At 49.2% G+C, this 27632-nt stretch overlaps 1 protein-coding gene and 1 pseudogene across 1 annotated transcript; both read left to right on the top strand.

The window, feature by feature from the left end:
- The first annotated feature begins 6395 nt into the window (after nucleotides 1-6395).
- On the top strand, nucleotides 6396-17749 carry CDC37 (cell division cycle 37, HSP90 cochaperone). Its single transcript, XM_016207938.2, has 8 exons — nucleotides 6396-6590; nucleotides 11584-11865; nucleotides 12213-12321; nucleotides 12431-12546; nucleotides 12632-12754; nucleotides 13807-13989; nucleotides 14090-14161; nucleotides 15394-17749. The coding sequence occupies exons 1-8, from the start codon at nucleotides 6489-6491 to the stop codon at nucleotides 15541-15543; spliced, it is 1137 nt and encodes a 378-aa protein (XP_016063424.1). The 5' UTR covers nucleotides 6396-6488; the 3' UTR covers nucleotides 15544-17749.
- Nucleotides 17750-21195: 3446 nt separating this feature from the next.
- Nucleotides 21196-22691, top strand: LOC107533298 (eukaryotic translation initiation factor 2 subunit 3, X-linked pseudogene; annotated as a pseudogene).
- Nucleotides 22692-27632: the final 4941 nt, after the last annotated feature.

The following is a 27632-nucleotide window of genomic DNA, read 5'->3' as shown; positions in this document are numbered from 1 at the left end:
AGTAGGCTCTTCTTAAGTATTTGTTCAATGTCTGGTTGTTATTTGAGGGCTCGATAGCATATTTATAAAGTTCCTAGCAGGTCTATTATGGGCTAGCTACTTAGCCCCTATTTTGGCTCTTATTTCTTTTCCTTTATTGCATTAGCTAGCACTTCAGTTCAATGTCAACTTAAAGTGAATGTAAACATCATCTCACCAGCCCAGTATTTAGCACCAGGCAAGTCTGCAACAGACAGTTGTTGAACAAATAAATTAATGTATAAAGATATCTTAAAGGTCACTCTCAGTTCTCAGCCAGGCTGGACCAGTCCATGTTCCGGGTTCCCACTGCTGTCTGTTTGGCCCCCATTAAAGCACTCATCATTTTGGGTAATTATCTGCATTCCTTATTAGAACTTTGTGAGAGCAAGAAATGCTACCCATGTCATTGTCTAGGTCCCCCACACATAGTCTTAATGCCAAATGAATAAGACAGGCACAGGAAGAGAAAGGCACCCTCTCTGTATAGACCCGGGCAGATACCCATGCTCAGACAGGCAGAGGAAGGACCATGTAGCAAGGGCCACGCTCAGATTCCAGAATTACACTGACAGGCCTGCATTCAAGTAAGTCCTGGCTCTGCTGCTTATTAGCTGTATACCCTTGGGCAAGTCGTCCCGCCTTTCTGAGTATCAGTTTCCTTATCTGTAAAATGGGTGTAATATTCATACCTACTTGAGGGAGTTGTTGTGAAGATGAAGTAAAGCAATGCATGTAAGGTTCTGAACACAGTGCCTGGTAAATAGTAGGTTTTCACAAAACAGTAGCCACCATTTCATATAGTAGTAATAACAATTAGCACTGTTGTTGACTCACATGAAGCTGTAGACAGACATGGGAGACAGCAACACATTCACAGAGACCTCACTTCCTCCCATCTTCCCCCTCACCACACCAGCCTCCCTGCTGTTTCTTTTTTTTTTTGAAATATGTTTTTATTGATTTCAGAGAGAGGAAGGGAGAGGGAGGGAGAGGGAGATAGAAACATCAATGATGAGAGTCATGGATTAGCAGCCTCCTGCACACCCCCACCGGGGATCGAGCCCGCAACCTGGGCATGTACTCTGACCTGGAATCGAACCATGACCTCCAGGTTCACAGGTCAATGCTCAACCACTGAGCCACGCCGGTGGGGCCTCCTTGCTGTTTCTAACACTCCAAGCATATTCAGACCTCAGGACCTTTGTGCTTGTTGTTCCCTCCATCCAGAAAACCAGCCTCAGATATCCTGTGCTTCCCCCCACCCCATCTCCCTGACTCTGCTTTTATTTTGGGTTTTTTTTTGGGAGGGGGTTGTTTGTTGTTGTTTTTAATCCTCACTCAAGGATATTTTTTCCATTGCTTTTCAGAGAGAGTGGAAGGGAGAGAAAGAGGGAGAGAGAAACATGGATGTGAGAAAGACACATCAATTGGTTGCTTCCCCCACGCGCCCTGACAGGGGCCAGGGATTGTGCCTGCAACCGAGATACGTGCCCTTGGCTGAAATTGAACCCAGGACCCTTTAGTCTGCAGGCCAAGGCTCTAACCACTGAGCCAAACCAGCTAGGGCTTTATTTTGTTTTGTTTTAGACTTATGACATTCTAACAAGACATAGAACTTACCTCCTATTTTTATTATCTTTTGCCTGTCCTTTGATTAGGACATGAGGTCAGGTGTTGGTTTGTTTTGTCTCCTGTGAGGGCAATGCTAGCACATAGTAGGTGCTCAACAAATAGCTTTTGAATGAATGAATAAATCTGGTTGATTCTCTCATCTTCTTTGGGTCTCTGCTCAAAGTCATCATCTCCTTCCAGATCCTTCCCTGACATAGATGTCTCCCCCAACCCCATCACTCTTTGCCCCTCACTCAGCTTTATTTTTCTTCTTAGCTCTCATCACCCCTGATATATCTTTATGTTTCTGCTCCCCCCAACCCCTTAGTTTCACAAGGGTACAGAATTTTTGTTTTTGTTTTTAAAATTCTCACCTGAGGATATTTTTTTCCATTGATTTTTAGAGAAAGGGAGGGAGGGAGGGAGGGAGGGAGGGAGGGAGGGAGGGAGGGAGGGAGGGAGGGAGGGAGGGAGGGAGGGAGGGAGGGAGGGAGAAACATCCATGTGAGAGAGACACATCAATTGGTTGCCTTCTGCATGCACCCCAACCTGGGCAGGAGGTTGAACCTGCAACCGAGGTATGTACCCTTGATCAGGAATTGAACTCGAGACCCTTCAGTCCATAGGCCAGCGCTCTAACCATTAGCCAAACTGGCCAGAGGAATTTTTCTGTTTTGTTATAGCTGTATTAAAGACCAATTCATGGACCTGGAAACTGTGCAGTCCCACAGGGCCCTATGCTTAGAAGGCTTAATGCACTATGGTTGTCTTGAAATTCTTCATCATTTTGAACAGGGACCCTGCACTTTTATCTTTCCCTGGGCTCTGTAAATTTTGTAGCCAGTCCTGGCTCTAACCCCAGTGCCTGAACAGCCCATGGTAGGTGCTCAAGGATTTGTGGAGTGAAGAAAGGAATGAAGGAGTGGACAGCCAGAGAGAGGAACCCCACAGGCCAGGGAAGAGAGGTTGAAGACATGCAGCCACCATTGTCCGGACACCTGTGCACATTTGAAGAAATCAGTCCTGGCAGAAAGCTGGACACAGGAGGCAGGGCATCAGCCTCTCAGCCTGCTTTCCCCTCCCCTGGGCAGCAGGCCGTCTGGAGAGGAGGGTCCAGATGGCAGAGCAGGCGGCTCTGGGCAGCTGGCACCAGGCTTAGGCTGAGAGGACTTTTCCCCCACCTGACTTGTCAGTGCCAATCAGCACCAGTCCAGCCAGGGAGCCCCTGGCCTGGCCTGACAGAGGAGAGCTGGCTTCACCAAGCCTGACATTGCCCCACCACCACCACCTACCTCCCTCAGAAGGAAATGGGGATGGGTGGCCAACAAGAGGGAAGGTAGTGAGGATAAAGACCTTGTCCAAACCTTGGCCCTGAGCATCCAGGCCTGACAAGCTCCATGCTCGGTGCTGAAGCAGGGCTGGGAAAAACTTAAGAGGCCATGAATATGTGTGTGCATGTGTGTATGCATGAGACTTTGTACACAGCGGTGCATGTGCAACTGGATGGGTGGAACTTTATATGAGTCTGAATTTGTGTAGTTCAGACCAGACCAGACCTGCAGGAGTGTATGTGATAAGGTGACACCACATCAGTATATGTGGGCATGAAGTTGGATGTATGCCTGTGTGACTGTGATGAGTGTGTGTGTGTGTGTGTGGGGGGGGTACATGCATGTGGATGCAACAGGAAACAGGTTTTTGAAGTGGTTTGAAATCCTGAATTTGGGTTCAAATCTTTGCTCAGCCACTCACTAGCCATGTGGTCTCAGACACATTATTTAGGTTCTCAGTATAAGGTGTCAGTACAGTTATATTTGTGTGTGTGTGTGTGTGTGTGTGTGTAGAGTAATTCAGCTCTGGGAGGTCTTCCTGGATATCCAACCAAAAGTGGACCCTTTCATTTTTCTGTCCTGTCAAAAGCTGTCCTAATCACAATTTGTTATATATTCATTTATTTGTTTCCCCCACTAAATGTGAGCTCCACAGGGGCAAGGAGTTTTGTTCTGTTCACTGCTATGTCCCCAGCACCTAACATACAATAGGCACTGACTAATTGTTGGATAAATGCAGGGCCGTGTCTGTATAGTATGGAGAGAGAGGTGGATGCTGGCTGGGCATTATGGGTTCCTGGAGGGCCCTGTGCCCAACCAAGTCTGGCCTCTACTCTCTTCCTTTCTCAGCTATTGACAATCATTCCTTCAATCATCCTCACTTTTATGGGAATTATTGACATATTTCCCTTCTCTGGGTCTTAAGGACTCATGTACCTCATTTGTAAAATGGGAGGATAGATGGACTGGTTCATGATAAGCCTCCTTTCTGATCTAAAGTACTATGGGAATAGTCCTAATCTAATTCCCTCTTTAATTCATTCAACATTTATTGAGCACTGATATGGACCTGGACCTGCCCTCATGGAGCTGAAGTGAAAAAGGAAAGCAAATACCAGAACTCTCATTTATCTCTAGCAGGCATGGAAACTTTCTATGCCTGATGGAATTGTCTTCACAGTCTGAAATCATTGGGTATTTCTGTTTACACACTGATCTTGCTCCCTTACCAGTCAGCAGAGCAGGGACCCAGCTAGTCTTGGTTGCTGCAGCCCCACTGTCTGGCTACAGTGCACATAGTAGGCACTTGGGAAATAGGTGTGAAATGAGGTAAGAAATAAATGGAGCAAGAGCAGGCTCGCATGCATGACCCAGCGGATGCCTCTATGTGTCTTTATCCATTCTGCAAATGGGAAAACTGAGGCTCAGGAAGGCAAAGCCGTTTGCTGGGTCCAACTGCAGCTAAGAGTGTGTGGCTGTGCGATGCAGCAAAGGAAACTTGGATGGCCCAGAGGAGCGTTCCCAGCAACCCCCCCCCCCCACCACCACCTCACAGGTACAAGAGAGACAGCCCCGGATGCGCTGATGGCGAGTTAGTGGTGGTGACCAAAGGACAGTGCAAAACACTGTCTCGATCTCCAGGGCTGGAGATGCTGTGTTGGCAGGAGATTAGAAATAGCTTGGCGCTGATGGGGGAGCTTCCGGCGCCCGCTCCCTAATACTATGACAAGGGGCTCCCGGGACCCTACTTAACGAGGGCCAGGCAGCTCCAGTCTCCCAGCCACGGAGAGACCCTCCCGCACCTACCCGGGAGTCCCCGGCGTAAGGGGACTTCCCCACACCCCCCAGCCAGGAGATGGGCCTGAAGCCCTCAGAGGGTGTACTGGGGGCCCTGGCTTTCCGGTGGAACGAGGAAAGCTCCCACGGTCCTGGCCCCCTCCCTCCGGGGCTCCAGGTACCCCTCCCCGCGGCAGCTCACAGCAGGAAGCTTACCTTGCAGGGGGGCTGGGGAGGGAAACGGGGATGTCCAGACCCTTTGTTTGCTGGTGTGTGTGTGTGTGTGTGTGTGTGTGTGTGTGTGTGTGTGTGTGCGCGCGCGCGATTACGAGACCCGTTGGGGTGTGGGTCGGTGACGCGCGTGCCCGGGCAGTGACGGCCGCTGAGATGCGGGCCTGCCCCAGCTGGAGGGGGCGGGGGGGGAGGGGGACTCCGCGCCCGCCCGCCCGCCAGCTCGCGGGTTTGAATGGATCTCGAGGTGGAGAGACTGGCGCTTTAGACTAGATAGCCCCACCCCCTCCCCGGGCGGGGGAATCCCCCAAACCTGAAGACCTTTAATTCCCTCCAGCTTCCTCCCTCCAAATGCTTGCCCTGGGGGAGTCTGGGAAGCTGCGCCGCCCACCCCAGGGTCTGGAGCTCCTCCTCCTATCCCCCCTCTCCCCCCACGGAGTGCCCTTAAATCTGAGATAATCTTGGCCTTAGGTTGCAACACGACCTTTTATCGCAGTTTCAAAGCGTGGGTTGGGATTTACGAAAGTGTGCGGCTGGGGTCGCCCAAACTCAGAGTAATGAAGTCCTTAGAACCGGTCGGAGGAAGAGGGCCCCCCACACGAAGGCGGAGAGGCTATGAGCGGTCCAAGAGTACCACGATGAGGAAAGCCCCCATCCACACCTCCACGATCCCCCTCCCCCCCCACCACCCTGCTTAGGATCTGGAGCACCGGCCGCTGACTAGACACTAGCGACACCCAGCGGCCGCGCAGGGATACGCCGCCGCGGGGATGGGAGGTCCGAGAGATTCAGGAGTCGGGGTGTGTACGCAAGTCCCCACGCGGAAGTAGCAGAAGATAGGAGCCGGACACAGAGGCTGTGGTCCGATCTGGGAAAATACCAGCCCCCAAGGCAGGGCCACATCGCCGCCACCCAAAGGCAGGGTCATATCCCTCCTCCACTTAGACTCTCCCAGGGCAGGGTACTGCATCCCTCGTTTTGGGAAGGTCCCCTCAGATCATACCCCACCCCGAGTCACAGAGGACAGGGGGGCGAGTCTCTCCTCGAGGCCCTGCCCCCGCAGTTGGTTCAGGCTGTCTCTGTGGCGTGGCTAACAGGACAATACTCTGCTTCACCAACTGCCCCCCACCTGCGGCTGCCACAAACTCCCACTGTGAGGCAGCAGGAGATGAGGGGGGCGTGAGGTTGGGGCACCCGCAGGTATACCCCCAGGAGGTATCTAGCAGGGACCCCGCGCCGGAGATGAGGCGGGGTCTCGGCAAGGCCAGAGCACGCCAGAACACGCTCTCCAGTCCCTGTAAGTCCACCTCGGTCGCCAGTGCCGCCGCCGCAGTTACTAGGGATGTGGCGTCACTTGAGGGCGGGGTTTGCGCGCCCTGGCGGAAGCGGAAGGGGCGGGTCTTCGCGGGCCGAGACTCCAGTGCTGTCGGTGCTGCCGCTGCCGCCACTGCCGCCGCCACCGCCGCCGCTACCGCCGCTGCCCCTTGGGAGCTGAAGCTGGCTAGGCCACAGAGCAAGATGGTGGACTACAGCGTGTGGGACCACATCGAGGTGTCTGACGATGAAGACGAGACGCACCCCAACATCGACACGGCCAGTCTCTTCCGCTGGCGGCACCAGGTAGAGCGCGCGAGCCCAGCCCCTTCCCCCCACCTCCCGGGACTCCGCTCCAGAATTCTGACCCCTTATATCTCCAGGGACCCGCCATTGACACCTGGGGTTCCCACTGCGTAGCCTGGACTTCTAATATCTCCCGGGGCTCAACTTCGTGACCCCAGAACTGCCAGGACCCCTAGAGCACCTTCCTCATAGTCTGGACTCCCAAGACAAGCATTGAGGGTGCCCCCTAGTCCACTCTGGGGCCTTCAACTTATACCCAGAACTCAGTCTCAGATTCTGGACCCTGGTCCTGTTTGGGTACCCAGTTCTGATCTGGGATATCCCATTTGCCCCTCTCCAGTTCCTAGAGTCCCTAATACTTTGAATGAATCTATTCTGCGATATGCTTCCCTGGGTTTGAGGGTGATTCCCATTCAGATCCAGAGATCCCACTCCTCCAAACAGAACAAGGAACTCTGGCTTCCCCTGGGATTTCTGTTCCTGGCCTGGGACACCAACCTACACCAAGACCCCTTCCCCTGTCATGAAGACTGGTGCCCTACTGGGGCCCTCAGTCCCATCTAAGACTGGAGTTTTGGAACCCGGTTCCTCTCCAGACTAAATTACCAGTTTTACCCTGATGGAGCCTCCAGTTCTGGCTGCTCTCCTTTAGTCTCACCTACTGTATATCCCATTTCCCATGACAGTAGGAAACCCTACCTTGGTGGCTTCCATTTAAGCCAGAGCCCCTGCTACTACTTGGTATTGCTGACCCAGGCACCACCCACACCCCAAGGCCAGCTTCCTGTAGGAACCTCTACCAGCATTGGTACACCTCATCCAAACCCACGCTGCCTTCCTCCTAACTCTAGCCTGGTCTGCTGCTCTCAGACACCCAGACTGTCTACTCTCACCAGGAGCCTGCTCCCAGACTGATTCCACATTCACAGCCCCTACTTTTATCTATTTTCCCCTAAATCCAGACCCCAGAATCCCAAGTCTGAGGGTCCCCGTGCCTCTCCCTCTGTCCAGTAGTGGCCATAGACCAGTAGAATAGCTCTCATAAGACCTAATGTTCTAACCTCTGCTCCTCCAAATCAGAGGTGCTGCATCCACATACCTGTGCCTGTTACACTCTAAAACTGAGGGTGTGTACCTCTCAGAACCTTGTAGTTAGAAATGCCCCACCCTCCCGTATGGCAACCCCCAGTCATTTATCCAGAACCTCCTAGAAGGGCCCTTTCCCATTCTGCCAAGGCATTAGTTCCTACATCTGGTCCCCGGTCCCATTTTCAGCCCATTCCTTAAAGCAGCAGTCTCTTGGGTGATGTATCTGCTGGGCAAGCCACTAGAGTATAAGAAGAAAGTTCTAGTACTTCCATTTCTTGTCGTTAGTAACATTTATTTTGAAATATTTAAGACCTCCACAAAGCTGTAAAGACTATTCTTGGGAACACACGTAAAAGAGGTTAACCTATACAGCTTTATGGAGACTGGTTTGGTCCTGCTGAGTGGGAGGCCCCCTCTATCCTGTAGCAGCTTCCTCCCACCACGCCCTCCTTCCTCCTCCTCCAGAACCTTTTCCTGTCCTGTCTCAAGAGCCCTGAGGCTGTAGTGGACAGTAGTGGAGACAGGGAGCCTCAGTATCTTCAGCACTAGTCAAGCTTGGGTTCTATGCCCAGCCTATTAAAATGAGATTAGATATGAAAAGAACTTGTCTCAGGCCCTGGTAAGAGAGGTGGGATTAGTAGAATGGTGAGCTTCTGAACACATACCTCCTCACCTGGGTTCAAATCCTGGCTCCAGAATCACTGACTTGCTTCATGACCTCCAACGAATTGTTTGATCTCTCTGTGCCTCAGTTTCTCCAATTGGGAATATTAATAGTATCTACCACATAGGGTTGTTGTGCTGGTTGCTTTTTTTATTTAATGTGTGTAATGCTTTTGGGACAGTACCTGGCATGTAATAGCTCTTTGTAAACTTTAGTCACTATCTTCATCATTATTATTTAGGTAATTTGCTCTCATGGTAAAAAAAAACAAAACAGAAAAACCTTCCAAAGATTCCAGAAGGGAACACGTGAGTCTTCCCAGTCCCAGCTCCTCAGCTACCTTGCTCAGATAGTCGCCACAGGTTTCCTGTGACTGCTTCCAGTGAGTTGTGCCAAATTAAGATCCCATGAGCCTTGGTTTCCGTATCTGTAAGGCAGGATGGCAGCCCCGCCCACTGCCAGAGCCTGTACCCTCCCCAGCCCCTCATGGAAGTGTAAAGCCCAGTCCTGGCAGGCAGCCGCCCTTGCCAGCTCTGGGAGGCCTTTATTTAGCTTCGGCTTCCCTGGCAGCCACTCAGAGGACACCGGGAATAGCTTGGTGACTGCCCAGCAGAGACCAGCAGGGTAGTAGGTTTCTATTGCTACCCTAGGCCAGCTGTGATGCCCACTCGAGAGCCCCTCACAAGTCAGCAAGAAGGCTGCAGGGTGACACAGGCCCCTGTGTAGAAAGGGAGGTTGCAGAGGCCAGGGATATGTTGTGTGTGTGTGTGTTTTATCCCTCCATGAGGCAAGGGCCTTCTCAATCCCTATCCATGTGGGGAAAAGTGAAGCTCAAGACTGGCTGTGTCAGTCCTATGGAGCACCAGAGAAAGACCCAGGTCTCTCGATCTCACCCACTGTATGCCTGGCCCTGTGCTAGAACCTGGAGATACAGCCCCAAATAAGGCACAAAAGCAAGTTAGAAGACCATTCTGATGGCAGTAGCCATGACAGTGATGATAACAGTAAGACACTGAGTGCTGTATTACAAGCAGTTGCCAGGGAGTCATTTATTTAGTCCTCACAGCAACCCTGTAAGGCCTCATTTCACAGAGGGGGAAACCAAGGCAGGGAGAGTTAAGGGACTTGGCCAAGGACATGTCACCAGTAAGTAGCATAGCTGGGTGCTCTGATGATGCAGTAACAACCATTCCCAGTTAACGAGCCCGTACTCTGGGGCAGAAATCAAACTAAGCACTCAAAGTACATTTCCTCATTTAAGCCGCAGAATGTTCCCCAGGGGGAGCAATTGTCCCCTGGACAGACAGTAATGACAGTAGCCAGTGTGGGGATGGTGCTTGCTGTGTGACCATGGCCCTGGACATCTGCTTTAATTTATAATCTTCGCTTCTAGTGCAATCCCATGAGGTTGATGGTGTTGTCTGCATTTGACAGATGAGGAAACGGGTTATGAGAGGTTAGGAAATCTGCCCCGGGGACACCCAGGCAATACACAGTGACCATGGAATGGTCAGTTCTGGTGCCCCAAGGCTGTCCTCCAGCATCTTCTCACATTGTCTCATGATCACAGAGGGGCCTTTGAGACTCAATGACACTTAGGGGGACAGTCCTAGGGAGACTCGGGCAAAGCAAATGAAGTAAGAGGAAGAAAATTCCAGATGGAAGGAACAGCATGTGCAGAGGCCAAGACACAGGAGAGAACTGATGCATTTGGGGAACCACAAGGGCCAGGACCTTGGTGCCAGCTGGGCAGCTTGGTGCAGGGGCAGGGGTCCCATCTGAACCCCAGACACTCCAAGATGGGGTAGTGGGAAAAGCTGCAGTAAGATGTGTATGTTTCAAAGACTCCTCTGTCAGCCTCTGAGCCTGGATTTGGGAGAGTAGCAGTTGAAGGCACTGACATCTCTTGGTAGTTAGTCAACGGCTGTTGATTGAACAGGCACAGCCTGGAGCCTGGGAAGATGATGGTATAGCCCAGCAGGACTGGAGAGCAGATAGGGCTGAGCGATCTGATAGGGGTTTGGATGGGGGACTGAGCAAAGGTGGTGGTGAGATGGGTCACTAAGCTTAGGGCACAGTGGAAGCAGACATTGGGGTGTAATATCCAGGAGGCTACTGGGCACAAAGCTGGGGCTCAGGAAGGTATGCTGTCCTGGAGACAGCTGAGCGGACCTTGGCAGTGATCCAGGCTCAAAGACTTGCAGTGGAATGAATTAAAGAACCTTCTAACAGTGAAAACCATCAGGACTTGGTGCCAGAGCAGGAGGGTAGGGCAGAGCCAGTGAGCAGGCCTCAGCTGGGGGCAGGAGGTGGGGTGAGGGTGGCTTCACTGAGAGAGGACATGGCAGGAGACCAGGTTTGGGGGGCTAAAATGGTAGTTTCAGTTTTGGACATGGAATTGGAGATCCCTACTGAACATCCAGGCAGAGGTGGATTGAGAGGGTTGGTGGACAGAGGATGGTGCCCTGGTGTTTCAGAGAGAGACTCTGAGGAAGAGGGGGAGCCTAAGACCTTGGTGAGAGGTGTATATTCATCCAGCAAGCATTTCCTGAGCCCCTACTATGTGCCAGTGTGTGTGACACAGTAAACAGATCTATCCCCACCTCTGTGGAGCCAATATCCTTGGAGAGGGATAGTGCCCAAAGCATGATAAATAATTGCTACTGGACGTTAGCACGTGATGTGCTGAGGAGGAAGATAATGTAGGACAAGAATAAGGAGAGATCCTGATCTCCAGTAAGGTAGTCAGGGAAGACTTCACCTATAAGGCAGCATTTGAGCCAAGATGGTAAGGATGCAAGAGAGTAAGCTGTGGGGGGTGTCTGAGGAGAGAGTGTTCCAGGCTGAGGGAACAGACAGTGTAGAGGCCCTGAGGTTTGAAGTGGGTTCAAGAAAAGGCAAATCAGCCATTGTGGCTGTGGGGAGAGCAATTGGAGGAGGTGAAGGCACAGAGGTGACAGGGCAGAGTGCAGGGCCTTGTGGACCAAGGGGAGGACTTGGGCTTTTGCTCTGAGTGAGGTGGGAGCCATGAAGGGTTCTGAGCAACGGAGGGACCTGCCCTGATTCAAGTGTGCATAGGTACCTGTCAGAGTGAGGGTGGAAACTGGGCATCCAGGACACAGGTTGGTGCAGACATTCCTTGTGACCATCCCAGGCGTATCCTGGAAACCCTTGGCTGGGGTGGGACCGGGATCAAGGGATAGGCTGTTCCCCAGAGTGATAGGCCATTCTTGCCCACAGGCCCGGGTGGAGCGCATGGAGCAGTTCCAGAAGGAGAAGGAAGAGCTGGACAGGAGCTGCCGTGAGTGCAAGCGCAAGGTGGCCGAGTGTCAGCGGAAGCTGAAGGAACTGGAGGTGGCTGAGGATGAGGGCAGCAAGGTGGAGCTGGAGCGGCTACAGGCCGAGGCCCAGCAGCTACGCAAGGAGGAGCGGAGCTGGGAGCAGAAGCTGGAGGAGATGCGCAAGAAGGAGAAGAGCATGCCCTGGAATGTGGACACACTCAGCAAAGATGGCTTCAGCAAGGTATACGGGGGCCGGTGGGGGACTCTCACCCCTGGTTGGGCTTCATGGCTGTTGGCAGGTTGAGGGGGATGAGGACTGCACAGGTCAAGGGAGGGATGAATGGGGAGTGCAGGGGGAACAGCGATGCCAAGCGGATGAAATACCCTACCGGTCCCCTTCTGATCTGCCCGAAGGCCCTAATCCGAGGCCACACGTGCCACGCTCATGCTCCTGCCACACTGATGTTCATGGCGCCATCACCACCTCCACCGTGGATGGGATGGGCACTGCAGCCACGGCCCACCCGGCCATGTTCGAGGCACTCTGAGGCCTCACCCCAGCCCACTCCCCCTCTCGCCCCACCACAGAGCATGGTCAATACCAAGCCCGAGCAGGTGGAGGAAGAGTCGGAGGAGGCGAGGGAGCAGAAACACAAGACATTTGTGGAGAAGTACGAGAAACAGATAAAGCACTTTGGTGAGTTGGGAGCAGGGGACCACCAATGGGGGCCTGAGAGGGGTGCATGTGACAGGGGCTGGCTCGTTGCCTCTGGGTATTCCAGCGCCCTGTCAACACCTTGTCATAGGCATGCTCCACCGCTGGGATGACAGTCAGAAGTACCTGTCAGACAACGCCCACCTAGTGTGTGAGGAGACAGCCAACTACCTGGTCATCTGGTGCATTGACCTAGAGGTGGAGGAGGTTAGTGGAGCATGCCCTGAGGCTGGGGAAAGGCTCTATCCTTAGGCTGCCGCTTGGTAACACTGTGCTGGTTCTCCCTTGGCAGAAATGTGCACTCATGGAGCAGGTGGCGCACCAGACCATTGTCATGCAGTTCATCCTGGAGCTGGCCAAGAGCCTGAAGGTGGATCCTCGTGCCTGCTTCCGGCAGTTCTTCACTAAAATCAAGGTAGGGGCCCTGAGCAGCTGGGGTGAGGTGGGGGAGTCCTCAGGTAACCAGCCTTCTGTATGGCGGGAGGCAAATACATGTCCATTGGGACCCAGGCCTCTATGATTCAAACCTTGTACATCAGGAGACAGCTGAGCCATGGAGGAGGTGAGAAGTTGTTGGCTTCTGGACAGATTTTGAAAGAGGGTGAGGGACAGTGTTAAAGATTCCTCCAGGTTTCTTACCCTGAGCATCTGGAAGAACAGAGTTCCCCATGCTGAGCTGGGGAGATTGAGAGCAAGGCAGATTTGGGAGCAGGGCAGCATGATCCAGAGCTCAGGCGTGGCTGTGTTGAGTTTGAGGTGCCTATGAAAACCCCCACAGGAGAACATCAAGGAAGTGGCAGTGGGGGTCTGTGATTCAGGGAGGCATGCAAGCAGGTAGTCATTAGCATACGGGCACACTTCATTTTACTGCACTTCACCTTATTGAACTTCTCAGGTATTGTGTGTTTTTACAAATTGAAGGTTTTTGACAACCCTGTGCTAAAGTTTATTGGCATCGTTTTTCATGTCTCTGTCACATTTTGGTAATTCTCTCAATTTTTCAGACTTTTTCATTATTACTATATTTGTTACGGTGATCTGTGATCAGTGATCTTTGATGTTACTAGGGCAAGACCAGCAAAAAGATTACGGCTCACCGAAGGCTCAGATAATGGTTAGCATTTTTTAGCAATAAAGTATCTTTTAATTAGGTATGTACATTTTTTTAGGCAATGCGTATTTAGACTACAGTACATTGTAAATATAACTTTTATATGCACTGAAGAACCAGCTATTCTTGTGACTTGCTTTACTACAATATTTACTTTATTGCGGTGCTCTGGAACCGAACCACAATACCTTCAAGGTATACCTGTATAGGGTGTAAAGTCTGAGCTTAGAGGCGGAGACTAGATGGAGTAAAGAAGAGGCCCAAGCCCCAGGGTGTCTCTGAGGACCAGCATCGGGAAGGTCCTGGATCCCTCAGTCCTGCCTGGCGAACCCCTCTTGTTTTCCTGCTCCCCACAGACAGCCGACCGCCAGTACATGGAAGGCTTCAACGATGAGCTGGAGGCCTTCAAGGAGCGCGTACGGGGCCGCGCCAAGCTGCGCATCGAGAAGGCCATGAAGGAATATGAGGAGGAGGAACGCAAGAAGCGGCTTGGCCCTGGTGGCCTGGACCCCGTGGAAGTCTACGAGTCTCTCCCTGAGGTGCGGAGCCCCAGCCCCAGGCAGGCGGCAGACTAGTAGCCAGCAGGGCCCCAAGGTCCTAGGGAACCAAGCCCTGACCTCAGCCTCTCTGCCTTCACAGGAACTCCAGAAATGCTTTGATGTGAAGGATGTGCAGATGCTCCAAGACGCCATTAGCAAGATGGACCCTACTGTAAGTAACTGCGCCCCAAGCCTACCCACTAGCCAGGCTGAGCGGTGGGGCCAGCACTGTGGGCCTCTGGGAGAAATAAGGGAAGTTGGGTCACTGTGTGACTGGCACATGAAGCAGCCAGGCTGTTGTCCCACATGCTCAGATTTATTGAGCACTTACTTTGTCCTTCCCATCTAGACTGAGTGTCACTGTCACTGTGGGCTATTTCTGAGCACGGCCAGCACACCCCACTCACCCCATCTTGCCAGTGACTCAAGGTGTCCCAAGGACAGGGTTCCTCCCCATTGTCAGTTACCCCATCAAACCATAGACTCTCTCTTGATACTAACTGGCCAGATGTGTGGGGAGGGTTGGGCACATGGTAGATGCTGGTAAACCTCGACTGTCATTCATTGTTGTTGGAGCAGTAACAGTGCTGGGAGATGAGTCTTAACAGAGCTTGATTTGACCCCATTCCTGCCAGTTGGCTTACTGGTTGGCCATACTGGTTTCCTCATCTGTAAATTGGGTCTAGTCAAAGGATCTATTCTGGGGTTTCTAGAAGCTTCTGTGGGAAATGAGCATCTAGAACAGGGGTCTTGATACACAGAGGCCTTGCTCATTTATTTTCATGTCGCCTGTGACTGATTTTGTGCTATAACCAACCATACAGTTGAGGAGTGATGGATCAATTGTGACCTGCAAGCCAAAAAAATTTAACCTGGCCCTTTACAGAAAGGTTTATTTTGTTTGTTTTGTTTTTGTTTGTTTTTTAAAATGTTTTTATTGATTTCATAGAGAGGAAGGGAGAGAGAGAGAGAGAAACATCAATGATGAGAGAGTCATTGATCGGCTGCCTCCTGCATGCCCCCTACTGGGGATTGAGCCCGCAATCGGGGCATGTGCCCTGACCGGGAATCTAACATTTATCTCCTGGATCATAGGTCAATGCTCAACTGCTGAGCCACAGCCCACTAGGCTAGACCTACACAATTTGAATTCGAATTAAAGTAAGACAAATTGAAAGTTCCATCCTTCACCTGTACTGGCCACATTTGACTTACTTGGTAGCCACATGTGGCTGGTGGCCGCCATATCAGCACAGATTACGGATTCTTGCCATCATTGCAGACAGTCCTTTTGGAGAGCTCTAATCTAGAATAAGCAGTAAGCAAGCTTTAGGATGTGCAGGGGACAGGTGGGCCACCTGGAAGTGGTAGCTTGGCCTCACCTGTCTGCCTTTCTCCCCGCAGGATGCGAAGTACCACATGCAGCGCTGCATTGACTCAGGCCTCTGGGTCCCCAACTCCAAGTCCAGTGAGGCCAAGGAGGGAGAGGAGGCAGGCCCTGGGGACCCCTTGCTGGAAGCTGTCAAGCCAGATGAGAAGGATGTCAGTGCGTGACCCACCCCAGCTGCTGCCCGCCTGCCTGCAGGCTTCTGTGCACCCCTTTTCAGAAAACGAAAATAGATGCCATTGCCCTAGCTCCTGGATTCCTTCACTTTCCCCCACCCCCCAGCCTGGGTGACCTGCTCCCATGCCCCTACCTCTCAGCACTCATCCAAGCCTTGCTTTGAGTCAAGGGGCTTCACTGCCTGTAAGCTTCCCCCATCAGCATTATGCCAAAGGCCTGGGGGTCCAGGGAGGGACAGAGGAGGTTAGGCTGATCCACAGGAGAGGGGGAGGGTCCCCAGCTGAGGGGCCTGCTCCAGTCAGTGGGCTCTGTTTCCACTGTCAGCTGTTGAGTCTTCTATATATTAAACAACTGATCTTCCAATAAAGAATTTCAGATGCTCTGTTCAGCGATACATGGGCTGTTGACACAGCTCTTCTCAGGGGGCTGGGGGGGGACCTGGTGAGTGTTGGTGACTAGACCTCTGAGTCCCACGCTTTGCCCTCCAGCTGTCTGGGCAACTCCTGTGCTCACTCCAGACACATGCTGCTCCATCCTCTTCCATCAAAGTTCTCACCTCTCAGTCTTTGATTGTCTTCCTCTAAGTCTTCTTCACCATGTCTCACCTTCCATGTGTGCAGCTCTGCCTCTAAAACAGCTTTAGTCTGATAATTGCCCTTTATCCACATGGCCTCCTCCCTGGTCCAGGTCCCTATCACCTCTGGCCTCGACACCTGCCCCACACCAGACCCCAACAGGCAGTGGCCAGAGGGTGCCCACGAACATGAGTTAGGGCACGTCCTTCCCTCAGAGCATAAGCCAAAAGCCCTCCCTAGGTTCACCAGACCCTGAACCATCTGCCCTCATCTTGTGTCGCCCCACTCTTCTCTTGCCCACTCCCTCCTTGCCTTGCCAATCTGAGACCACTTGAAATTTCTATGTCAGTGTGAGTTTGGGCAACTTACTCAGCCTCACTGCTCCCCTCTGTGCAATGAGAATAATGGTAGTGCCTTCCCACGGTTGCGGTGAAGGAGATAATGCTACAGGCAAGCAGGTGCCAGGCACTTGCATGCTCAAGATGTGGGCCTTGGCGCATGCCTGTCCCTCTGCCTGAATATCCCTGTAGTGTCTTCAAGTAGGGCTCCATTAAAAACATAATGAAATATTTGGGCTGCAGAAAAGGCCTTAAAGAATAGTACAATGAGCCCAGCCAGGCGTGGCTTAGTGACTGAGCATCGACCTAGGATCCAGGAGATCACGGTTCAATTCCTGGCCAGGACACTTGTCCAGGTTGTGGGCTCGATCCCCGTTAGGGGACATGCAGGAGGTGGCCGATCAGTGAGGACTCTCATCATTGATGTTTCTATCTCTCTCCTTTCCTCTTTCTGAAATCAAGATATTTAAAAAGAATAGTACAATGAGCAAGGACACATCAGCTTAAGATATGAAGTATTAAACCAGTGAAGCCCTCTACCCATCCCTCTTGGGTACCACCCACAGCAGCTGCTTGTCACTAAGAACAGAGCTCAGTGTCATCTTCCAGAGGATGCCTCACCAGTCCAAGTGTTGGCTTTGCCGACCTGTGTATTGTCTCCCTTATGCTGTGAGCACCACCAGGGCACAAATGGAGTATTTCCTGTTCCTGAGGTACTCACAGCCTCCCCAAGGGGTCCTAGCTTACTGGGGGCACTAAGTAAACATTTGCCAGAGGTAGGGGCTGTGGAATGCTGTTGTACTCAAACTGATCACCACCAGGGGGCAATAGTGAACTGCGTCACCTAATGTGTTTCATCTGGATGAGAAAGGAAGGTAGGGGAAGGCATCCAGGGTTATCAGCTTCTTAATTCTTTGCTATGAAAACTTTTAAAGACAGTCCATATTCCTGATTTTTCCTTTTGCCTCAGGCTCCGCTATAACTCAGCACTCTCCTAAAATTTTGATATTTTGTTCCTCATGCACATTTTTTATATTCGTTGTGCTTTTTGAAAATATTGCATTAGCCTGGCTGGCATGGCTCAGTGGTTGTGTGTCAACCTATGAACCATGAGATCAAGGTTCAATTCCCAGCCAGGGCACCTCCCCGGGTTGTGTGCTTGATCCCCAGTAGGGGGGCATGCAGGAGGTGGCCAATCAATGACTGTCATCATTGATGTTTCTATCCCTCTCTCTCTCCCTTCCTCTCTTTGAAATTAATAAAAACTTTTTTTTTTTTTTAAAGATTTCCTTCTTGCCCAGCTCGTATGGCTCAGCCATTGAGTACTGACCTATAATCCAGGAGATCATAGTTCCATTCCTGGTCAGGGCACATGCCTGGGTTGTGGGCCAGGTCCCCAGTGGAGGGTGTGCAGGGGGCAGCTAATCAATGACTCATCATTGATGTTTCCATCTCTCCCCCCTCTCCCTCTCTCGGAAATCAATAAGACATATTAAAATATATATATATATTTCCTTCCTAAAAAAAAGGAAAGAAAATATTGCATTAAAGTATTTATCTTGGTTACAAAGTTTTTTTACACTGTCTTTGCTTTCATGCCTCATGTGCTTCGTCCTAGCTCTGGCCCAGGATTTAAAACACCAAATGCTATGAAGCAGCTCCCTCTCTACTTATCTTCCACCCAGCTGGTTCTCTGCTCCCAACCACTGGAACCCACTATTTGTGGTTTCTTGTGACTCCTTCTAGGGTTTCTTTTTGTAAAATCAAATTATTCTTATCCCTTCTCCTTCTTTTTACACAAAACATAGCCCACTCTACAGTCTGAAACTTGTCTTGCTTTTTTCACAGAACAGTGTGGTCTGCAGATCTTTCCTCTGCAGCCTCTCAGCACTTCCTCATTCTCCCCTGTGTGGAAAGCTCCAGTATGTGCTCATCTCAGCATTTATTTCACCAGCCCTTTTGTATAAACACTTGGGTTTTTCTAATCTTCACTTTTTCAAACAATGCTGTAAGAAATGCCCTTGTGTATCATTTCCCATTAGTACATGCTTCCCACCTGAAGGAAGAATTCCCAGAAGCAAGACTGCTTACTGGGAAACAGAATTCCACTCAGAAGAGTGGAGGAACTGGAGTCAGTGATGTGAGCGGGATCGGAAAACAAATGTGTGTTGAGTGTATTAGTTTCCTATGGCTGCTGTAACAAATTGCCACAAACTTAGTAGTTTCAGCACAAATGTATTCTAGTTCTGCAGGTCAAAAGTCTCACTGGGCTAAAATGAAGACATTGGTCAGGCTGTGGTCCTGGAGGCTGCTCTGGGTAGGATCACTTCCTTGCCTTTTCCAGCTTCTAGGGAAGGCCTGCATTCTTTGGCTCATGGCCCCTTCCTCCATCTTCAAAGGTGGCAAATATGAGTCAAGTCCTCGAATCACATCACTCTTACCTCTTTTTCTTCCCCCCCTTCCACTTTTAAGCACCCTTGTGACTACATTGAACCCCCCAGGCTCATCTCCCTATTTTAAGGTCAGCTGATTAGTATCCTTGATTCTGTCTGCAACCTTAATTCTTCCTTGCTATGTGGCATAACATATTCACAGGCTCTTTGGGGATGGGGTCTGTTATTGTGTCAAGGGAGGCACCCCAGAACTAGCAGCATTGGAGAGCCATTAGTAAGTCCAGGGCTAAGGGGCATAGGGAGGGAACTCCGTGCAGGATAGTGGCCACAGAGAGACACAGCCTGAACTTTGGGGTGTTGGGGGTGGGGGGTGTAATAGATACCCCTTGTTCATTTGTCTCCCACCTCTGGTCTCCTGCCAGGCTTCCCCACTGACAACCCATCAGAAACCAGGATGTGGAAGCTGGGTAATACAACTTGCTTTTTTTGTGGCCACAGGAGGGAGCCCTTAATCCACAGCTACTCATAGGCAACAAATATTTGGGGCTCTTGTGGGTGCCTGGAATGGTGTTGGGTGCGTAGAAGAGGTTAGACTCCACTCCCAGTACCCCTTACCTGCTCAACTTCTTTCATCCCTAGCACTTACCACCTTCCAACACCATAAATCCCACTTCTTAGTATTTATCTGGTTTATGCCAGCTCCTCCAAGGCAGGGATTCCTGTGTTTTGTTCATGGCTAGAACAGCACACAGTAGGAACTGCATAAGTCTGTTCTTTAAATTGTGGTAAAATGTACATACCATACAACTGACCTTTTAAAAAAAAAAAAATATATATATATATATATATATATATATATATATATATATCTTTATTGCTTTCAGAGAGAGGAAGGGAGAGGGAGAGAGAGATAGAAACATCAATGATGAGTCGTCATTGGTCAGCTGCCTCTTGCACGCCCCTGACTGGGGATAGAGCCCACAACCTGGGCATGTGCCCAGGAATCAAACCGCATTCTCCTGGATCCTAGGTCGGTGCTCAACCACTGAGCCACACCTGGCGGGGGAAAAATAACCATTTTAACCATTTTTAGGTGTACAATCCAGTGGCATTAAGTACAAGAAACTCTACCCATTAAACACTAACTCTCCATTAATAAAATATCTGTAATTTGGTATCAGGCTTTCTTCACTTAGCATAGTGTTTTCAAGGTTCACCCATGGTGTAGTATGTGTCAGAATTTCATTTCTTTTTTAAGCAGAATAATACTCCGTCGTATGGCTACACCATATTTGGTTTATCCACTCATCCAGTGACGGACACTTGAGTTGCTTCCACTTCTCGTTTATTGTGAATTACGCGACACTTGAGTTGCTTCCACTTCTCGTTTATTGTGAATTATGCTGCTGTGAACATGGGCGTGCAAGTATCCTTTGAGTCCCAGCTTTCTTTTGTGTATCTACCCGAAAGTGCAATTGCTGGATCATAGGTAGTTCTACGTTTAAGTTTTTGAGGAACCACTAAACCATAAGCATTTTTTTATTGATTTGAGAGAGACAGGGAGAGACAGAAAGAGAGAGAAACATTGATGTGTTGTTCCACTTATTTACACATTCATTGGTTGCTTCTTGTATGTGCCCTGACCAGGGATTGAAACCCACAACCTTGGTGTATGGAGTCAACCATATACCAAACTTGACGCTCTAACCAACCGAGCTACCCGGCCAGAGCCCATAAGCATTGTTTGAATTCAGTAATTCAATGTTAGAGGCAGAGTGGGGGCTTGTCCTTGAAACCCTTTTGTGCCTTTGCAATTTGAGACCATGTGAATGAATTACTTATTTAAAAATAAATATTAAAAAAACACTAAAAAGAAAAGAATGGTGGTATAAGAATGTTTCCTGGAGCCATTGAAACCACAAAATTGGAAACCACATAGCTCTCCATTCATGGGAAAGGGACAAATAAGTTGTAGTGCATCCATGTGTATAATGCTGCACCACAGAGCTGTGAAACCAAGTGAATTAGGGCAGCTTGCATCAATATGGGTGAAATTCATGAATAGAAATATGGAAGGCATATCAATTTTTTAAAAAGACAAATTCAGCCATGTTTTTCTGTGTGACTTCACTTTTTACACTTACGCTTATGGAGAATTTCTAATCGTGAAAAAATGCTAAGGTGAATGTTAACTACTAAGGAAACAAACCTATGTTCAGTGTGATGTTGAATTTCTAAAAATAAAATTTTATGTATTTAAAAAGAATGAAATATGCTCTCCCAACAAGATGGCAGGGTGTGTGTGTGTGTGTGTGTGAGTGTGTGGTGTGTGTGGCATGACTCTCGGGCAACTGCATCTTTCTCGCCAGGATCTCATACCTTGGATGTTACCAAATTGATGCCACTTTCACACGAAGTTATCAGCAGACGAGCCACAGATCATATAGGTACAATTGGTTGTGTAGCTCATGGGAAATCCATAGTTGTAAAATCTATTTTTGGAGTTCACACTGTCAGGTTCAAAAATGAACCAGAAAGAAATATTACAATCCAGCTTGGATATGCTAATGTGAAGATCTATAAATTGATCATCCAAGTTGTCCTCAGCCAGAATGCTATAGATCCTGTGGAAGTAGAACACATGATGAGTTGCCTACAGACATTCCGGGGACCAACAGGAACTTTAAATTAGTCAGACATGTTTCCTTTGTCAGCTGTTCTGGCCGTGACATTCTGATGGGCTACTATGCTGAACGGTGCAGCAGTGATGGATGCTGCTCGTCTGTTGATAGCTGGTAATGAGCCTTGTCCTCAGCCTCAGACTTCTGAACACCCGGCTGCTATAGAAATCATGAAACTGAAGCATATTTTGATTCTACAAAATAAAATTGATTTGGTAAAAGACAGCCAGGCTAAAGAACAGTACAAACAGATCCTTGCGTTTGTGCAAGGTACAGTAGCAGAAGGTGCTCCTATTATTCCAATTTCTGCTCAGCTGAAAAACAGTATTGAAGTTGTCTGTATGCAGACAACTTTATAGAGTACATAATAACGAAAATTCCAGAACCTCCAAGAGATTTTACTTCAGAACCCAGGCTTATTGTTATTGGGTCCTTTGATGTCAACAAACCTGACTGTGAAGCTGATGACCTTAAGGGGGGTGTAGCCGCAGGTCGTATTCTCAAAGGCGTCCTAGAGGTGGGCCAGGGCATGGAAGTCAGACCTGGCATTGTTTCCAAGGATAGTGAAGGAAAACTCAGGTGTAAACCAATCTTTTCCAAGGTTGTATCACTGTTTGCGGAACATACTGGTCTTCAGTATGCTGCTCCAGGAGGTCTTATTGGAGTTGGAACAAAAATCGCCCCCACTTTGTGCTGGGCTGATAGAATGGTGGGGCAGGTACTTGGTGCAGTTGGGCCTTTACCTAAGATCTTCAGGGAACTGGAAATCTATTTCCTGCTCAGACGGCTTGTAGGCATATGCACTGCAGGAGACAAGAAAGCAGCAAAAGTTGTCTAAGAATGAAGTGCTCTTGGTGAACACAGGATCCCTGTTGACTGCAAGAAGAGTAAGTGCAGTCAGGGCCGATTTGGACAAAATCATTTTGACTAATCCTGTGTGCACAGAAGTAGGAGAAAAAATTGCCCTTAGCCGACGAGTTGAGAAACACTGGCGTTTAATTAGTTGGGGTCAAATAAGAAGAGTGACAATCATGCCAACAGTTGGTGATGACTGAAGAACTGGATCAAGTCGGATTTTCTATTACCAAGTTAGCGATATATTTTCAAAGCAGTGCTGGGGAGTGAATGGCACCTTAATAGGAGTCATTCTCATTTTTTGGTGATGCAGATGTAACATCTAGTACCAAAATAGGGTTTACAAAAATGCAAAAAGTATTGGATTGAATCTACCAGAAATGAATCATTCCCATATAATGTCTAAATTATATATTACTGCTGGTTTGAAATGAAACTATTTGCTACTATTAGCTTTCGCTGTAGCACGTGTACCACCGAATGTGTTTGAAATAAAATTTTTCTTCTTATAAATAAATAAATAAATAAAATAAAATAATATAAAAAGAATGAAATATAGATAGAGCAAGCAAGTTATAGATTCCAGCCCTAGTCAGTTTGGCTCAGTAGTTAGAGCATCTGCCCACAGACTGAAGGGTCCTGGGTTTGATTCCGGCCAAGGGCACATACCTCAGTTGCAGGCTCAATCCCCCGCCCTAGTGAGGACATGTACGGGAAGCAACCAATCATTGTTTCTCTCTCTCTCTCTCTCTCCCTTCCACTCTCTCTGAAAAGCAATGAAAAAAATATCCTCGGGTGAGGGTTAAAAATAAAAAGAGAGTCCAGCAGATGGATAGGAATTACATAAAGTTCAAGAACAGGCTTTCCCTCTGGTCCTTTGCCTGGGCAGTTCACCCGCTCAAGACACCCTTTCCCCTGACATCCACGTGGCTTCACCTCAGACCAGAAGGCAGTCCCAGGCTACCCAGTCTCAAATGGCATCTCATCTCCTGTCTTTGCTTTTTCCATATTGTGTGACCATCTGCTGCACTGTATATTTTATTTAATCTTTTCCTCAGCTGTCTTTCCATCTAGAATGTCCATGTCACAAGGGGAGGGAATTTTACCCACTCTCTTCTCTGCTGTGTCCCCGGGGCCCAGAGCAGAGCCATGCACACCACAGGTCTTCAAGAGATGTGCACTTATTGACTAAATGGAAAGCAGCCTTCATGGTTTCGTATTGGGCAGGGATGGGTCACACCGCCTTCCGGACAGCTGCTCCCTCAGAGGATATAAGTGCAGAGTGGCATGCAGAGATTCTCCTGGGTATTTATGCTGTTTTCTTTTTCTATTTGAGTGGATGGCACACAAGGTGATTTTCTTTTTAGATTTAAAAAAATTCTGATATAATTGACATATGACATTATATTAGTTTCAGGTGTACAACATAACAATTTGATATTTGTATATATTGCAATAAGTCTAGTTAACATCCTTCACCATGCAGTTACAAAGATAATTTTTTTCTCTTGTGGTGAGAACTGTTAAGATCTACTCTCTTAGCAACTTTCAAATATACAATACAACATTGTTAGCCATAGTCACTGTGCTGTACATCACATCTCCAGGACTTATTTATTTTATAACTGGAAGTTTGTACCTTTTGACCCCCTTCACCCATTTCACCCATCTCCACTCCCTTGGATTTTTTTTTTTTTTTTTTTTACTTGTGGTAAAATACACATACCATAAAAAAATTTCCCATTTTAACCATTTTTAAGTGTCCAGTTCTGTGGCATTAAGTGTATTCACACTGTTGTGCAACCTTCCCCACCATCCAGCTCCAGAACTTTCTCATCTTCCCAAAGTGAAACCATTCTACTCTCTATCTCCATGGATTTCACTCCTCTAGGGATCTCATGTAAGAGGGATCACATATATTTGTCCTTTTATGTCTGGCTTCTTGCACTTAACATGTTTTCAAGGTTCATCCACATTGTAGTGTGTGTCAGAACTGTTATGACTGAATAATATTCCATTTATATATACACCACATTTTGTTTGTTCATTTATCTGTGGATGGACACCTGGGTTGTTTCCACCTTTTGCCTAGGTGATGTTTTTATTTATTTAAACACCTTTCTGAATGCCTGAAATATTTCATAATATTTCCTTTCCACAAAGTAGATCTATATAGAGTGGAAAGGAAAGATCACCAAGAAATGTCATTAAATGAAAAAAATTGGCCCTGGCCAGGTAGCTCAGTTGGTTAGAACATCGTCCCCATGTGCCAAGGTTTTGGGTTCAATCTCTGCTCAGGGTACATACACGAAGCAACCAATGAAATGCATAAGTAAGTGGAACAACAAATCAATGCTTCTCTCTCTCTCAAAAAAAAAAATCAATAAATAAATTTAAAACAAACAAAAAAGATAACAGCACTCACTTCACACCATGCTTTGTTTTAAGCTCTATATGTTTGGGACTCCAATTTCCTCAGTTTGAGATTCCGATTAGCCCCATTTTGCAGAGTAGTCAACTGAGGCATAGTGAGATTAAGGGGCTGTCCAGGATGACACAGTGGCTGAGCAGGGATTTGAACCCAGATCCTCTGGCTCCAGCCTTCGTGTTTGTGACACCTCTGTTTCCTCCTGAGACCAGCCCAGAATGTCCCAGCTGTGGCTGTACATGGGAACTTTCTAAAGGTCGCATGTTCACACACATGCTCACGTGCCCAACGGGCGTGGAACTTTCTTGGAAGAATTCCCAAAGACCTCATGGCTGTTTTGGGGAGGGGTTGATCATTTCCTGAAACTTCCAAGTCAAAAGGACCCAAAGGAATTTTGTTTTTAATTCACCAACTCCTGGCTTTTCCCTGGTCCCCTGGGAGCTCTGGGGAAGCCACTTCTGCAGGCCTCTGGGGTCCGGGGAATACCCTGATTCTAGCTTCCTCCTGGAAACCCACTGAGGAAGGGTAGCCAATTATCCTAGTTTCCCCAGTCTGTCCCAATTTTAACTCCAAAGTCCCCTGTCTGGGAACCCCTTGCAGTCTTGGGCAAATCTGGACGATTGTTGGGGTGACCTGTAGCCTTTTACTGGGCCCCATTCTGTCTGTGATGTACCGTGCAGCACACAAGCCTTCCCAGCAGGCTCTGTGACCTTTTTTTTCTTCAGCTGTCAAGTGGAGGTGCTGGTCTCACTTTAAAAGACCTGGAGCCCAACCGGTGAGATTCAGTGGTTGAGAGTCATCCCAAGCACAGGAAGCCTCGGGTTTGATTCCTGGTTGGGGCACATGCTGGAGTTGCAGGCTCAGTCCCCAGTGGAGGGCGTGCAGGAGGCGGCCGATCGATGTTTCTCTCTCCCTCTCCTTTCCTCTCTCTGAAATCAATAAACATATATTTAAAAGGAAGGAAGGAAGGAAGGAAGGAAGGAAGGAAGGAAGGAAGGAAGGAAGGAAGGAAGGAAGGAAGGAAGGAAGGAAGGAAGGAAGGAAGGAGGGAGGGAGGGAGGGAGGGAGGGAGGGAGGGAGGGAGGGAGGGAGGGAGGGAAGGAAGGAAGGAAGGAAGGAAGGAAGGAAGGAAGGAAGGAAGGAAGGAAGGAAGGAAGGAAGGAAGGAAGGAAGGAAAACTGGAGAGTTCTAAGCCCTGGGCCCAGCATCCAGGCCGGAACAATATGAGCTATTACCACTATTACCATTATTGCTATAATTACTAGTCATCTGACATTTTCTGTCTGTCCCTCCTGAAGCCATAGACCAGGCCCCAGGCACATCCTGCCCCGCGCGCAGCCTCCCGGGCCCAGCAGAGGCCGCCCGGCCTCCTCCGGGATGGCTGCTGCAGAGCCTGGCACCCTCGGCTTCCTGCTGCTACACGCCCAGTGGCAGAGAGGAAGCGGAGGTCGGAAGGCCAGGGCCAGCCTTTGGTAGCAGAAAGGACAGTAGCTCCGGTCGGACAGCTCTCCAGGCCATTCACTCCACCAGCTGCTGCTGCTGCTTCCTCACATTGTTGTGCGTGTTTCTTTTCTCTTTGTTTTTAAATATATCTTTATTGATTTCAGAGAGAGGAAAGGAGAGGGAGAGAGAGAGATAGAAACATCAATGATGAGAGTCATTGATCCGCTGCCTCCTGCACGCCCCCCGACTGGGGATCGAGCCCACAACCCGGGCATGTGCCCTGACTGGGAATCGAACCCCGATCACCTGGATCCTAGGTCGAGGCTCAATCGCTGAGCCACGCCCGGCTGGGCGTATGTTTCTTTTTTAAATTGAAGCTGCCTTACTTGTCCTGCCTGCATGAGTGGACATGACCTGGTGGGAAAGGGGAGGGGAACCAGGAAAAGTGGAGAGGAGTCATCTCCACAACACTCCACTTGTACACAGAACTAAACCGACAGGCGCAGAGTCAGTGTTGTGGTTAGAAGTTGGTAGCATGGGAAAGGAAGGAAAAGGTGGGAAGTTGGGGTATTGTTAAAAAATACAGCTCCCCCCAAACTGGGGTGCCTGGAGGTGAACTTGGTCTGCTTCCAACCCAAGAGGAATCAGAAGATCAAAAGTGGTTTGGGCACTGACTGGGTGGCTCATTTGGTGGGAGCATCCTCCCATACATCAGAAGGTTTTGGGTTCGATTCCCAGTCAGCACACTTACCTATGTTTTGTGTTTGATCCCAGGTCAGGATGAGAACAGGAGGCAACCAATCGATGCTTCTCCCCCCCCCCCTTCCTCTCTCAATAAACACATCCTCAGGTGAGGATTTTTTTAAAAAAGCTGTTTGGGAAAGCCAGAATTGTCCAGGAGGTTGGGGTGGGGGGCTGTTTGGCATCTGGGTGAAGGGATTGCCCTCCCCCTGTTTCCACCAGCTTCTTGGTACCTACAAGGTGCCAGGCACAATTCCAGGTGCTGAGGACACAGTGGAAAATCAGGCGGACCCCTCCTCCTTTGCGGAGCTGACATTCTAGAATAGAAGCCAGGCATTAAAATCAGTGCTCAAAGAAACTTGCAGTGAAATGTCAGGTCGTCATAAAGGCCATGAAGAAAAATGCACCAGAGCAAGGAACAAAGAGATGCGTTTACTGATTCCGAACGAGGAGCTTCTGGGGAGTGGTGAGAGTTTGTTTCTTAGCCTGAGTAGTTGGTTTGTTTTATTATTGTTGCTCTTTAAAACTGGGCCCACAGGTGAAGCCCATGAAAGTGTGTGTGTTTTTAATTCATGGTAAAGGAAAACTGTTTCCCTACTCACAACACTTCTGACACCCAATGTAT

Source organism: Miniopterus natalensis, chromosome 4, assembly GCF_054644295.1.
Source record: "Miniopterus natalensis isolate mMinNat1 chromosome 4, mMinNat1.hap1, whole genome shotgun sequence".
In the NCBI taxonomy this organism is placed as follows: Eukaryota; Metazoa; Chordata; class Mammalia; order Chiroptera; family Miniopteridae; genus Miniopterus; species Miniopterus natalensis.
Note: the sequence above shows the minus strand (reverse complement) of the source record. Positions and strands in the feature narration are given on the sequence as shown.

Bases quoted from the DNA above. Each gene is read 5' to 3' on its own strand.
- CDC37 (XM_016207938.2), top strand. From the start codon at position 6,489: ATGGTGGACTACAGCGTGTGGGACCACATCGAGGTGTCTGACGATGAA. The intron at 11,866-12,212 runs GTATACGGGGGC...GCCCCACCACAG, and splicing joins GCAAAGATGGCTTCAGCAAG to AGCATGGTCAATACCAAGCC. The intron at 14,162-15,393 runs GTAAGTAACTGC...TTCTCCCCGCAG, and splicing joins TTAGCAAGATGGACCCTACT to GATGCGAAGTACCACATGCA.